At 34.7% G+C, this 12,862-nt stretch overlaps 1 protein-coding gene across 1 annotated transcript in view; it reads left to right on the top strand.

The window, feature by feature from the left end:
* Positions 1-12,448, top strand: part of LOC105454757 — an 83,591-nt gene extending 71,143 nt beyond the window's left edge. The window contains exons 5-7 of the mRNA XM_011697622.1: positions 11,009-11,101; positions 11,429-11,469; positions 11,979-12,448. Of these exons, the coding sequence (XP_011695924.1) occupies positions 11,009-11,101; positions 11,429-11,469; positions 11,979-12,027 (183 nt within the window). The 3' untranslated portion in view covers positions 12,028-12,448. The remainder of the gene's footprint in view (positions 1-11,008; positions 11,102-11,428; positions 11,470-11,978) is intronic.
* The last annotated feature ends 414 nt before the right edge of the window (positions 12,449-12,862 follow it).

Genomic DNA, 12,862 nt, shown 5'->3' with positions numbered 1-12,862 from the left:
TCGGTGAACAATTGGAAGTGTTATAGTTTCTTTAATTGTTATAATTTTATGATGTATGAATGTATTGTTACGTTGGCCTGACTCGCCTGCGCCAAATCAATACCGGCGTGCATCACGTATGATTAATTTTAACATAAAGAAATTGTATATAACATCAAAATGCTTCTTCCGTCGAGATAATGTATTAGCTGCATAGTATCCTATATCTTACGAGCGGCGAGGGATACAGCGGTTGACAGACCGGTAGAGTGGTGGAAGACAGGCCAGGGGGATGAAGTAAGGGATGGTAGGTGGGGCTAAGAGAAGAAAGGGGGAAACAAGTCTCTAAATATGCTAATACCCGCGCCATGGGGTAATGAGTTTCTCGCGCTACCACGATTCACCGGATTGCTATGCATATATATTCAGCTATAAACACAACTTAGATTACTATATGTAGCGTATCAACTACCACGCCGCGCCGCTTGCGTATCAGTCATTCTATCTCATGTGTCTTTTGATTTTATCGTAAAACCCTTGATATGATACATATATATATATACATATATATCATATATAAAACTAAAAATAAAGTTAAATTAAATTGAAATTAAAAAATTAAATTTTTTCTAACAAATATAATTTCAAAAATAGTTTTAATTATTATACTTTGAATTTGAACCAGCAAAGATGTCCCGTATTTTTTGAAACTACTTACATTTTATATAATGCCGTAGTATTTTTAGTTGTAGTTTAGTATTCGTGGCAAAATGTGTTAATCCGCGCACATGGAACGCGAACGCGACTCTCTCGTAATTTCCGTAAATTTCCACCTTCACTCCAATATCCGGATTGCCATCTCTATCCCCTGTGTCCCGCCGTCCATCACATTTTCAATTTCCACCACGTTTCCCGTTTCCTGCTTCAGGGCTGCTTCGGCTTACTTCGATCATAGTGGATACCTCGGCGGTGCCGTTTCATTGGTCGTCGCAAAGCCATCAGCCTCACCGTCGGCGGTAGTGGCTGATTCAGTCGCGGCAACGAGTTCCGTTTCAAGCAACAGCTTAACATTCAAGCATGCTTCACTTATATAAATTCTTCGAGAAATTCGAAGATCGCTTTTCCTTCGGCAAAGATCTGGGTAGACATCATCATCTCTCTTCATCGCTTTACAATTGTGACATTAAATATCTTTTATGATCCTGTCTCACAAGTAACATTGCATTACCGTCCGAGACTTCGTATTGTAATCGTCCGAGACTTCGATGAGCGTGCAGCGCACTATATTAGACGTCCCGAGCAACATTGCGCGCGTGTTACGCTTCACGGAGGTTAAAGAGACGTAAATCCGAGAATGATGGAGCGATGTTTAGGAAATCGTGGTCATGAAACGTCAAGGAGGCGCGTGGCCTGCGCCGACGACGGATGACGATGCCCTGGGAAAAACTAGACTAGGCGTTTTTATGGGCCATCAAATTACACCGACCACCCCATAAAATGTTTAAGCGGGCTTCCGTGTAAGATACATAAGCGGCGACTAGGATAATGCTCTTTGGTAAAAGTGCACCTACTCACCTGTCCAGTATAAACCTGATTTTTGGAGGATCTCGTTGAATATTCTCTTCATCTGTATTCAAGTCGCTTCTTTAGCAGCTGTCTGTCTGTATATGCTGACTTGCCTAAAACGTTTTGTCTGTCCATTAAAAAAGTTCTTCATCAACTTATCGTCAGCCATCCTGAAAAAGCGCAGATTCTATATAGTCTTTAATCTTGTATGCAAACTGTTTCGTGCAACAATTAACGTAAATTCTTATCTAAAGCGCTTTGTAACCACCTAAGAGAGGACAAGTAATGATATATGAAGAAATTTATTGCATCATGTTTCTCTGTTTCTCTTCTCTAATATTTCTCTCGTTAACCCGAGGGAATGAAGACATCAAAAGTACAGATGGATTTGCTCGCAACAGAAGCTTCCACGCGCATTTGGCTTTTACTAATCCAATGTCTGACTTTGTGAATGAATGCATAAACGGCAACAGGCTACGTCGTTAATATTGCGTGACAAGAATAAACGTCGCCCATAATTCAATATTATAATTATACCCTTGTAAGAGGCTTTATTGTCCTAATTAATATGCATCGTTAAAGTAATTGCCACTAGTGTAGATTACTTTTACTACCTATTATGAACATTAGTCATCTTAAACGAATGCTACTGTACAGTTTTGTGATAAAGTTCTGTGATCTGTGATCATCATGTGCATAATTCTTTATCTTGCGAAAGAAATTATTTAGATTTGGGTGTTTATAAACTACTTCGTCGATTTTTCTAAAATAATTAAATAGTTGATCTTACTTTTATGATTTTCTAAGATGTATCTATTTTAATTTAAAATGCATTATATTAATTGATGATGTACATATGTATATACATATATATATTTTTTTAATAGTTTTATATTTATATTTTTGTGAAGTAATCTTATGTAGAGTATAAATAACAAGTATTTCTGATTTTATCTTTCATTAATTTTATTATAAAATTACGGCAAAAAAAATGCGCATTTTGATATAGAGACGGTCTTTTCGTTAAAGAACAAATCTTTTATTGCGGATATGTAGAGATAAGTGTAAGTGAAAAATCGATGAGCATACGTGTACGTGCACATTAACCGGCTTCACATCCGCTCCTCCGTAAGTATCATCGATGATAGCGCGACGGCTCGCCTCACTCCACGTCCCGATGACACGGCGGTCATTTTAAGCGGGATTCACGTGTCGGGACCACCCACCTCACGGAATTGGCTGATTACACATTCCTTAACTTCGGCGTTTTCGGCATACCGTTTTAACATTCGCCAGAAAAATTCGGATAGCGCCCGCGCCGGCTGATTCGTGAAGTTCGTTTCGGAGATTACCGCAAGTTTGTGGCTTGGCGACTTCTCTCTTCGGGTTCCCCATTCCTTTTTTTTCATACTGCAGGGTAGGTATGTTTCTGGATCTACTAATTGGTCGTAAAGGGAATGATGTTCGGGCTGGGAGTTGAGTTGCCGTCGTTCCAAAATGTTCTTCGCGGGACGGCTTTGCAACTCGGTCCGTACTGATGAGTGACTTCTTTATCGAGATCTTCTCTTCTAGAAATTAGCATTTAAAGTCCTATATATGACGTGTTTACTTCCAGGAATATTATATTACAAATTTATAATTATATATACATTTAAAAAATATATCGTGATTGATAAATCATTATGTAATATTCTGATATACTTAATGAATTTATATTTCATTATGCGATTTATAAATTATGCAATGTGTCAAATATTGTAATTTATTATTAATGAGTTTCAATGATATTATAATCAATTAGTAATATATTTCTGAAATATTAATATTATATTCTGATAATATCGATTAATTCTGAACTTCAGTTTTCACTGGTTGAATGAGTATTTGAAGAAACGATGACAAGTTTTATTAAGTTCAACAAACTTTCTCCATTTATTATAATAATTACTTACTTTCCGAATTATATGTAGATTAATAATTTAATGTATAGATTGTACTTTATTCAGTTCTTTTGATTTTATCACTTTCAATGATAAATCCCCTCGTTCTCTTTACATTGCAAGAAAGAGACGGGTTTCAGAGAAAATACGGAAGAAAATCCTCTTCATGCAAACGTTCTTCTGATCATTCGGCACGAGATCTTGCGCGGAGCTTGTATACATTTACAAAATTTCACCCCGTGGTTTGCAACCGTTTTTTCGTCGACGGCGATGCCGATGTAGTTGGTGGTGGCGGTGGTGGTGGCAAATATATTATGTCTCTCGTAAAATTAAGTTTTTACGATCATTTTATGGTCGCGCGCGGCCCGTCGATGCTTAGTACCTATAGGTGTGCATTTCTCACAGCTGCGCTAGGGGCTCGTGCCGACTCGTCACGGATCTCTTTCATCATACGCGTCGGTAGAACATTGTAACTATTTTTATGGACCGCAGATTTGGCCACTGAGCCATGTATGTACCTCGACAGGTATAGTTAGCTTTCAAATTGAATCAGCTTAGACGCCTGTTATAAGCAAAGCAAATCTTGCGTCAGAGTCAACAACGATGAAGTACCCTATCAATATTTTTCACTTATTTGAGCTTTATATTTTTCTGAAATAGATTAGGAGGCTATAAATACATCATACTTTTACGTGCGTTTAAGAATATTTATAAAGTATATAAAAGAATTATTATGAAATTATTATAAAAGAAATATAATGTTACAAAAATATATGAACATATATGTATATATTATTTACGTAAATTTTCTTTAGATAGACGAAACGAAAAGTTAATAATTTTTAAATTGATGTGAATAACGTGTAGTTATTTTTTGATAGAAGTATAATATTTTTGTTAACAATTATTTTATTATAAATTGAAAACGAGCACTTACTTCTCTGTCCTTTCTTTCTTTCATTCCGAGAAATGTACACAATACACTTGTAATATATTCAATACACAAGAACTTTAAAACAAAAATTTATATTCGTATTTTCCTCAAAAATTTTGCATAAGTCATTCAAATCAACGTTTTCCCTTGAAGGACAAGTCTAGACTATTTCATAAAAGGATGTTCGGTTACTTTTCAACCGGTTGCTACTTTCACTTTGTATGAAAAAATGGTGAGCAAATCTGGAAAGAATTTCATTGAATTTTGGGTCAAATCGTATTTGTAAAAACCGTTTCCGGCCTGCATTAGAATTCATTGAATTTTGGGTCAAATCGTTTTCTGACCTGCATTATTCCTGAGACAAGCACTATTGAGAAAATGAAATTGTGTTTCTGCCAACGAATAGAAATATTATTTTTTTATTACCAATATTAATATAAAATTTCGTAAAACACACATACTTTGCCAAAATAATCAATAATTAATAATAGTAATATTAAAATATATATGTTGCTCTTTAAAGATATAACCAGCAAATATTGAATTTATAAACGTAAGTTAATTAGTCATCAATATAGTATCTGCAATGAAAAACACAATATATTTGTAAATTTTTCTCTTACCTTGCTTTCTCAATGACTGTATTGTAAATCACGATGCCAATTTTATCAAGTCTGTGATCTTGGGATCTGACGTTCGTCTATGTAAAACATATGTATATACATACATTATACACGTATATATAAGCTATAGCGTGTTGGCGGATGTATATATGCATTAATATAAGTAAATGTATTCACTCGCCTCGAAGGTTGGGCAAAATATGGATACATTCGCATACGCGATAAGAATACGCATCGTCTTCGACGAATATTTTCTTTAAAATTATTAATATAGTGAATTTCACTTCTTTTCCTATTTGTTTACTCAACTAAATTGTCTTTCGCCAAATCCATATTCAGCTGTATTACATTGTAATTTAATTCTACGCATTTACTCGTAGCTTTAATACATTCGTTTTATGATCAAATCGTGGAATTTACGTTTTAATTTCTACAACACTTAAAATAATTTCCGCTGCAAATGATCTTTAATTTATATGTCTATTATAAAATAATTTTTAATGCGAGAATTTATTATCCCGCATTATAGGATATTTTTGTTTCGTTCCACAACTAGGAATGAAAAGAAAAGCTTCGTCGGCGTTGACATGAGTATATGGTTCACATGTCTGTCCCGCGCATGATCTAGCGACAGTTATGGCATTTACGCGCATCAGTTAAAGCCGAGGCTGAATTCTAAGGAGAGATCGTGCCTGTAACCGTATTATTTTAGTTGAATTATTTATGGAACATCGCCACAAGGAAAAATAATGGCTAGACATGCACGGAATGCAGTAATGTCTTGTTTTTTGTATAAGTTTGAGCCGAGTTTACCCAGCCAAATGTCATTCTACCATTTTTTTCTTATTTCAAGAACACTCGTCTCGTCATAAATCAACCATACAATTGTCAAATTAATCGAAAGGCCGAGGACAACATCGCTAGCTATAAAGTTAGCAGACAAGCAACTGGAAAAACTTACGAATCGTTAACGATCTCATGTCTGCTTTCTTTTCTATACCATATCCGTTGTAGCTCAACGTAGCCTTGATGAGTTCAAAAAAAGACTGTGACGTAGCGAGATGAAAAGGAAAAAAGGAGAGAGAAGGAAAGTTACCAATTCTGTGAATCAAGAAAAGTCTTATAGTTTTAAATCATATTTCTATACTTGGTAAAATTGAGAATTATTAATCGAAAAGTTCATTGGCTACTGAGATTAATTCCGACTTAATTGTCAACTCGATTTTTTTTCTTGTTGAACTTGTACAATAATTTTGTGCATTTTAACTTTTTCTCAAGTAAATCGTTCAGAGGGTCATAATATCTCGAATCTTTTTATTGTATTTTTATTATTTTTAATATCATTTTATCGCTTTCTCCGCGATACATGAAATACATTGTGCAGCGATTAAATTATAAAATTAAGATTCAGCGCCATGTTAATCTTAGAATGGTGGTTTGTTATCTCAGGTATAACAAGGAATCTGGAACTCTTCGGAGCAAATAAAAATCACGAAATTACATTTTAGTCCTTTAAGTATCTGTATATATCCGTGTATAGGAGGGAATGCATATATACAGTGTCCTAAATTGTGCAAAAACCGTGGATATCGCTGTGCCGTAATATATTCAAAATGAACTGAGATAAGGTAAAGTCGACCGGGGTAAAATCGTGGACGGGGGTTTGGGGGATGAGGCTAATGCCTTGGCATCTGGATATCTCTCGCAAGGCGTGGTTCCCGGATAGCTTTCTATCTATAGCTCCGCTTCCATGCGGCCCCAATCTCTTCGAGTACTTAACGCGAGGAAAATGCCTTGCGACACACTAAATCGCTTTACTTACTTTATTACGCCGGGTATGCCTGAAGATATAGATTACGTCCAATTAAGTATTAATATCGTTTAACAATATTACTTTTATCACAATTGCTTTTTTCTATTTTGCATCAACTATTTTTGCTTGTAACAGTAATCGTCACTGTATAAGATCTAATATAAAGATTGGCAGGATTTGTATAAAAACTGACGAAAAATACGAGGGTATATAAAAAGAGTATATATTCGGAAATAATTTACTTATATTCAATTATATTAATCGTGAAATGTTAAAGCGACATTTTCACCAAAATTATATTGCTAACGGCAATGCATGAAATGCATTATCAAAATCATTCGAATGCAAGACGCGCATCGACAATAGACGCGTGCACGTTCCTCAGGTAAAACGATGCCAAGCAGCAGGTCGGCATGCGGAATATGTACGGGAGCGACAATAGATTCGCGTGGAAGGGCAACAGAAACGAAAGAATGAGGAAAAATCCTGAGAGACTTTGCCTGATGAGGATGGTTCCCATGACGACGCAACCCCAGGAACACGAAATGGTCTAGCCCATTCTTGACTCAATACCGAGCCGCCATACACTCACGTAGCCTATACGTGCTCAAGCTCACCACCACTTTCTCAGTCTTCAAGCCCTCTTGAATTTCTCTTCCCTCCCTATATGTTGTTTCTTGCATCCTTCTTGCTCCTTCTCTATTTTCACTCAAATGGAAACCCGCGCTTACACTTTGTTTCAGTTGTGTATATACGGAGAATAAAATACAAATCAGCGGCCACAGCTCAAGTTAACGACAAAAAAAAAACCAGCACGATTCTGAGACTTAAAATCGCTCTATAACGGGATTTGCTGTTTGGCGATTATTTGGCTACGTGTTCGAAATCACACACAGTCATGCATCGAGAAAATTAAAAATTAAAAATAACTAAAGTTACGTTTCTGCATAAATTTTGCATGAATTAACTACGATTGATGCTCGAGAGTTATAGATCTTACATGAAATTTATATGCATTTACATAACATAATACATTATTAATGAAATTAAAGAGAATATACATTTGATTTGCGTTTCAATAATAAAAAAATTAACGCGTTTGTGTAGATAGAAACAGTACGTGTCGTTCATTTTGAAAACACTGCAAGATAAATTCAGCAATTTCTGCTAAAATATTATTAGAATTGATTAATTTATGTTATGCAAACAACGTATGGAAGTCAACAAAGTGCAGGCTCCGCTAAAGAGAGACTCTACTTGTCGCTTTCATCAGACATAGTACACCAGTTCCTCGTCCCGCTGGGCGCACGCCACTGCCATATTGGAAGCGCTTTACGAACCACCGACCAGGATTGGTCGTCCGGCCATAGCGTCTGCCTCCGAAACGAGAGGGCGTCCCGGTGCCGGCAGCATTGAAGCGCCGAAAGGCGTCTCGACGCCCCGCTGAAACTGGCACGCGTCGCGTCACACGGTTATGAGACGCGTTATTCCGCTCTTCCAACCCCCTGCGTTCCAGACACCCTTGCGATCCCCGCGAGCTACTTCGCGCACCGGACGCATTTTCAACGTCTGCGCATTTAAAATATATGAGAGACCAAAATAAGAGATATATGCCTTAATTAGGGTGAGACCTTTTTACTCTTCAAAGACATTAAAATGCTTGGATACGTATAAAATGTATAGTAATAAAAAATATACATTTAAACAAAGAGTAAAATTATAATTTAGATACGTAGACCATTGTCATTGTTATTATTCCACATTACTATTTGAACTCCCGGCAAATCGTTCTCGAAATAGCAGTACCCTAAACACTATATTTCAATTTCGCAGTCCGGTGGGAATTGAGATTTCTTTATTGTGTAGAAGGGTTGAATTTTTTTAATCATCTCGAAGGAATTAAATCTTCCGCACCATGTTATGCTTAGGGTTGCCGCCTGTCAGCGTAATGAGAGACAAGGCAAGAAAGAAAAAAGCGGCAGGGATTAATAAATCTTTTTGCCGTACAAAAGATTTAAATATTTAAAATGCCATTGCTAAATTAAATATTCGTTTGAAAGAAACGTTTTCTTATTTGAGTATTTGCAGTATTTTTTTATTTTAAATTATGTATTTTTAAATTAAATAAAACTTAAAAAATGTAGAAATATCGAAGACGATTGACGGCCGCTTAACGTTGGATGATGTGGATGTAACGAAACACCTCATTTCAACTTGAAACTATAAATGGAAGGAGAGATAAGAGAGGCGCGTTAGAGATAATAAAAATTGTGAAGGGATGTCTCACATAAGTGCATTACTGTGTTTATTGTGTAACCACGAAGTGATAGAAAACATATGAACTTCTTAAATTACTTTCTTTGTCTGAGTGAATAATCTCTTTAAAGATGTTTATTTGTGATACGTTACAAACCGGAGCTTTCAATAAGCAATATTACAGACACGTTTAGAGTTCATTACGATGTTAATTTTATCTTTGGAAAAACGTAATCTTATCTTTCATTTATATTGCAAAATATTAATTTTTTAACGTAAGTGGATTAGAATTATTAGATACTTTTTATATTAATTTAGAATACTATTATTTTTTTTTCATTCACTATATTTGATTTTATCACTTGATTTTTGTTGAAAAATTCTTTGAGACCATATAATCCATTCAATATGGCATATAATTACCAAGAATCAAGTTTAGATTTGACTTCACGGGCGAGTGTGTTTAAAAGGAGTTGGATAACACTGAGTGACAAATGGGACCAGTTCTCCCAAATGTTTCACGCGAGTGGACTGTGCGTGTGAGCCCGCGAGTGTGGGCATCCTAGTAACGTCATCCCCTTGCTGACGAAAGGAATGGCAGGGAACCGAGAGCTTTCTCGTGTCTCTCTCTCCGATTGTTGTGCGCCCTCGACCAATCTCCTCTGGTTTGCACAGACTGAGTTTGCCAAACGCGTTTTTCTGACCTCTCGCCGTCCCCTTATTGTTCAACCTTAAAAGTAATATCCCTGTCTACGTAGCACGTCCTGCCCACATTTCGCCGACATTATTTCTCCCTTGATCGGGAAAGCGAAACTTTTTGCCCGTTCGTGACATTTAAAGAAAGGCTAAACAGTCTTTATTATATGGTAGATATCTATTTGTATAAATATTTTTAAGCCCAGTTTTGTCGAGAAAATTTCATATTTAATATATATAGTTGATAACGTTAACATTAGAAGAATTAAAAAAATGAATTAAATAGATTGAACACGAAAAATGTTATTTTACATTAACACAAACAGATAAATACAAATCTTAAAACTAAAATTGAAATATATTAACTTAGTTAATAATATTGTATTGTAAATATAAGATTTATAAAGATAAAAAAATAGATTAAAAGAAGATTTTATTAGAGTTTATAGAATTTTCATCAATCATTACGATTGTAATTCGAGATAACATCTGCCTTTTCTCGAATGTATGAAAACTTGAGTGAAAAGAAACGGATACAGATAATCCGCTTTCTTTTCACTCAAGCTTTCACATATTCTAGACTTGGATATAAATCTTTTCTCGAAAATTTGACTTAGGTAGACTATATTTTTATTTTTCTATTTTCGCCACAACTTCAGAATTCAAGCTCTTTTGCATAAATCTAGAACTTTACAAATACAAATTACATTTTTTATATCGAAGAAATCGTGACTAATTTAATTACAATATTTTCTTTGCGTAGATATTTTCAATTTCTTGGCGTTCATAATATTTATCCGCTTAAATATTTTAGTTAAAATGAAACATTGTATTGATAAACATTACACACATGGAATAAATTGAATTGTTTGTGTAACATGAGTTTCGGACAATATAGGAATGTTTCTGGATTAAGTTGTTTTCTAAGCAAATATTATTTATTTCACTATAAGATGAGTAAGTAATGAACATTTTTAAGTGGTTCAGTAAAGCTAAGTCTCCGAGTGTAGAAGGTAGAGCAAAGTAAGGTTTCGTTATAGAACGGCGTCGCATTAATGGTTGTACAAGGTAGAGAACTTTATACCTGCCGTGATAGAAGCTACTAAAAGCCATATAAAACTCATGGCGACATGACCCGTTATGAAGGGCAGTTATCAACCGACAGACCATTTAATTTGCGCTTCCGGCTTTTTTTTTGCAGGCTGACGTTTTTCCTCTTGGACTTGTAAATAAAAGGCCTCAAAGTGTACGGCGCCGTGGAGAAGACGTTTCACCCGTTCGAGCTGAGCAGCAGGTTCGTCTTTTCCAAATTGTTTGCTTTACATTCTTAACGTACATTAATATACTTAGTACTTAATTATTTATAATTTGATAAAAAGTACATATGTAATAAAGATATATATATATATATATATATATATATATATATATATATTATATATCATATCATATGCAATATTTTACGCGGACTTTCAATTATATATTTTTTATATATAATTTATATAATTATATATAAAATTTGTGACTGCGCGCGCGCGCGCACGTGTGTGTATGTGTATGTGAATATGTGAATGTGTAAAGGAACACATAATTTATAGTCGCAATCTATGTCATATTGCAGGCTTTCCCGCGTGTTCCCCGGAACACTGCCCGGTATACAAGGTGAGTTGCACAATATTAATTTTAATTTAATATTATATTTTTCACAATGTTAATTTGATTATGATCAAGTAGAAAATGCGCTAATTTATACGCACATTTATTTTCACAATTTTTAAATTATTTTATAATGTTAATTCAATAGATGCTATAAATTAAAAAGTTGAAAAATATAAAATTGTTAAATGAAGCAGAGCAACATTGCAATTGCTGCAGTACAAAAGTTATATACATATATGTATATGTATATATACAACATTTTAGTATCTACTCTACTATGAACTAAAATATTAAATTTGAATATATTAAGTTGGGAATACTACTGATGACACTTGGCAATCAATCGATACGATAATAAGCGCACTCCGAAAAAATCGAATTTATAAAAATATATGTCGCAAGACAATGTTTTTTCCGCGTCAGTGTATGCGGGTTAATTCGTATTAATTTAGTGAATGATCAGCTTCGAAAGCCCGAATGAAAATCTGGTCATAAACCTATCTATTTCCTAGGTACGTACTTGCAGTAAACAGAGGATTGTATACAACCGCGTCGCACTAAGCCCATAGCTACTAAACCGCGCGCATACTACCTATAAATGGGCGGGCTGCTATAAAGTCCATTCATGATCGCGTCGCCTGTACAACAAACGTCGGGTGGCTCGCGCCTCCCGCGCGATTTATTACACTCGTATTCAAGCGCGAGTTGTGTTTCCTACTTAGTACACGTGTACCGACACGATCGCGACTCGAAATCGTCCTATTGTCTGGTTCGCCGCTGACAGACCAATCGACCCCATTTTCGTCCGAGCGTCATATTAAATTCCATTCACTATATATATAATCAGGTATACTTACGTGACATCACCTGAAATCTTATTCGCTAGACATATTTTCTTAGAGATATTCTTGATAAACACGTATGGATATTATAAAAAAAGACAACGTTATTTAAAAAATCTTTTTGTTTAAATACAATAAAAATAAAAAATTATTTTAAACTTTATTTTATTTAAATTAAATTTTCATCTGGAACACTTGATTTATTTTGTATAAATACTGAAATAGTTTTATTTTAAGCAATAATAAGATTTATTTTGCTCAATAATTGTCAAAGTTATTTATCTAATCATTTATTAAATATTGTATAATTTATTTATTGTTTAAAAATGAATTGTTATTTAATAATTGCATAATAGTAAAAATCGGTAAAATTAAAATCTATCCAATCTGAAACTTTGTCATGAAAATTTTTCGTTAGTGTGGTTGGAGTCATTTCAAAATTCTTCGAAAATTAAAGGCTTTTGCATATCTGATTACTAATACGTGATCATTAAGACATGATTCTCTCGTGAGTAACACAGTCTGATGGCACACGACACTGATGGACAAACAGA

This window comes from Wasmannia auropunctata, unplaced genomic scaffold, assembly GCF_000956235.1.
Source record: "Wasmannia auropunctata unplaced genomic scaffold, wasmannia.A_1.0 LD335976.1, whole genome shotgun sequence".
Lineage (NCBI taxonomy): Eukaryota > Metazoa > Arthropoda > Insecta > Hymenoptera > Formicidae > Wasmannia > Wasmannia auropunctata.
The sequence above is the reverse complement of the archived record's forward strand: the minus strand, read 5'-3'. Positions and strand labels throughout refer to the sequence as shown.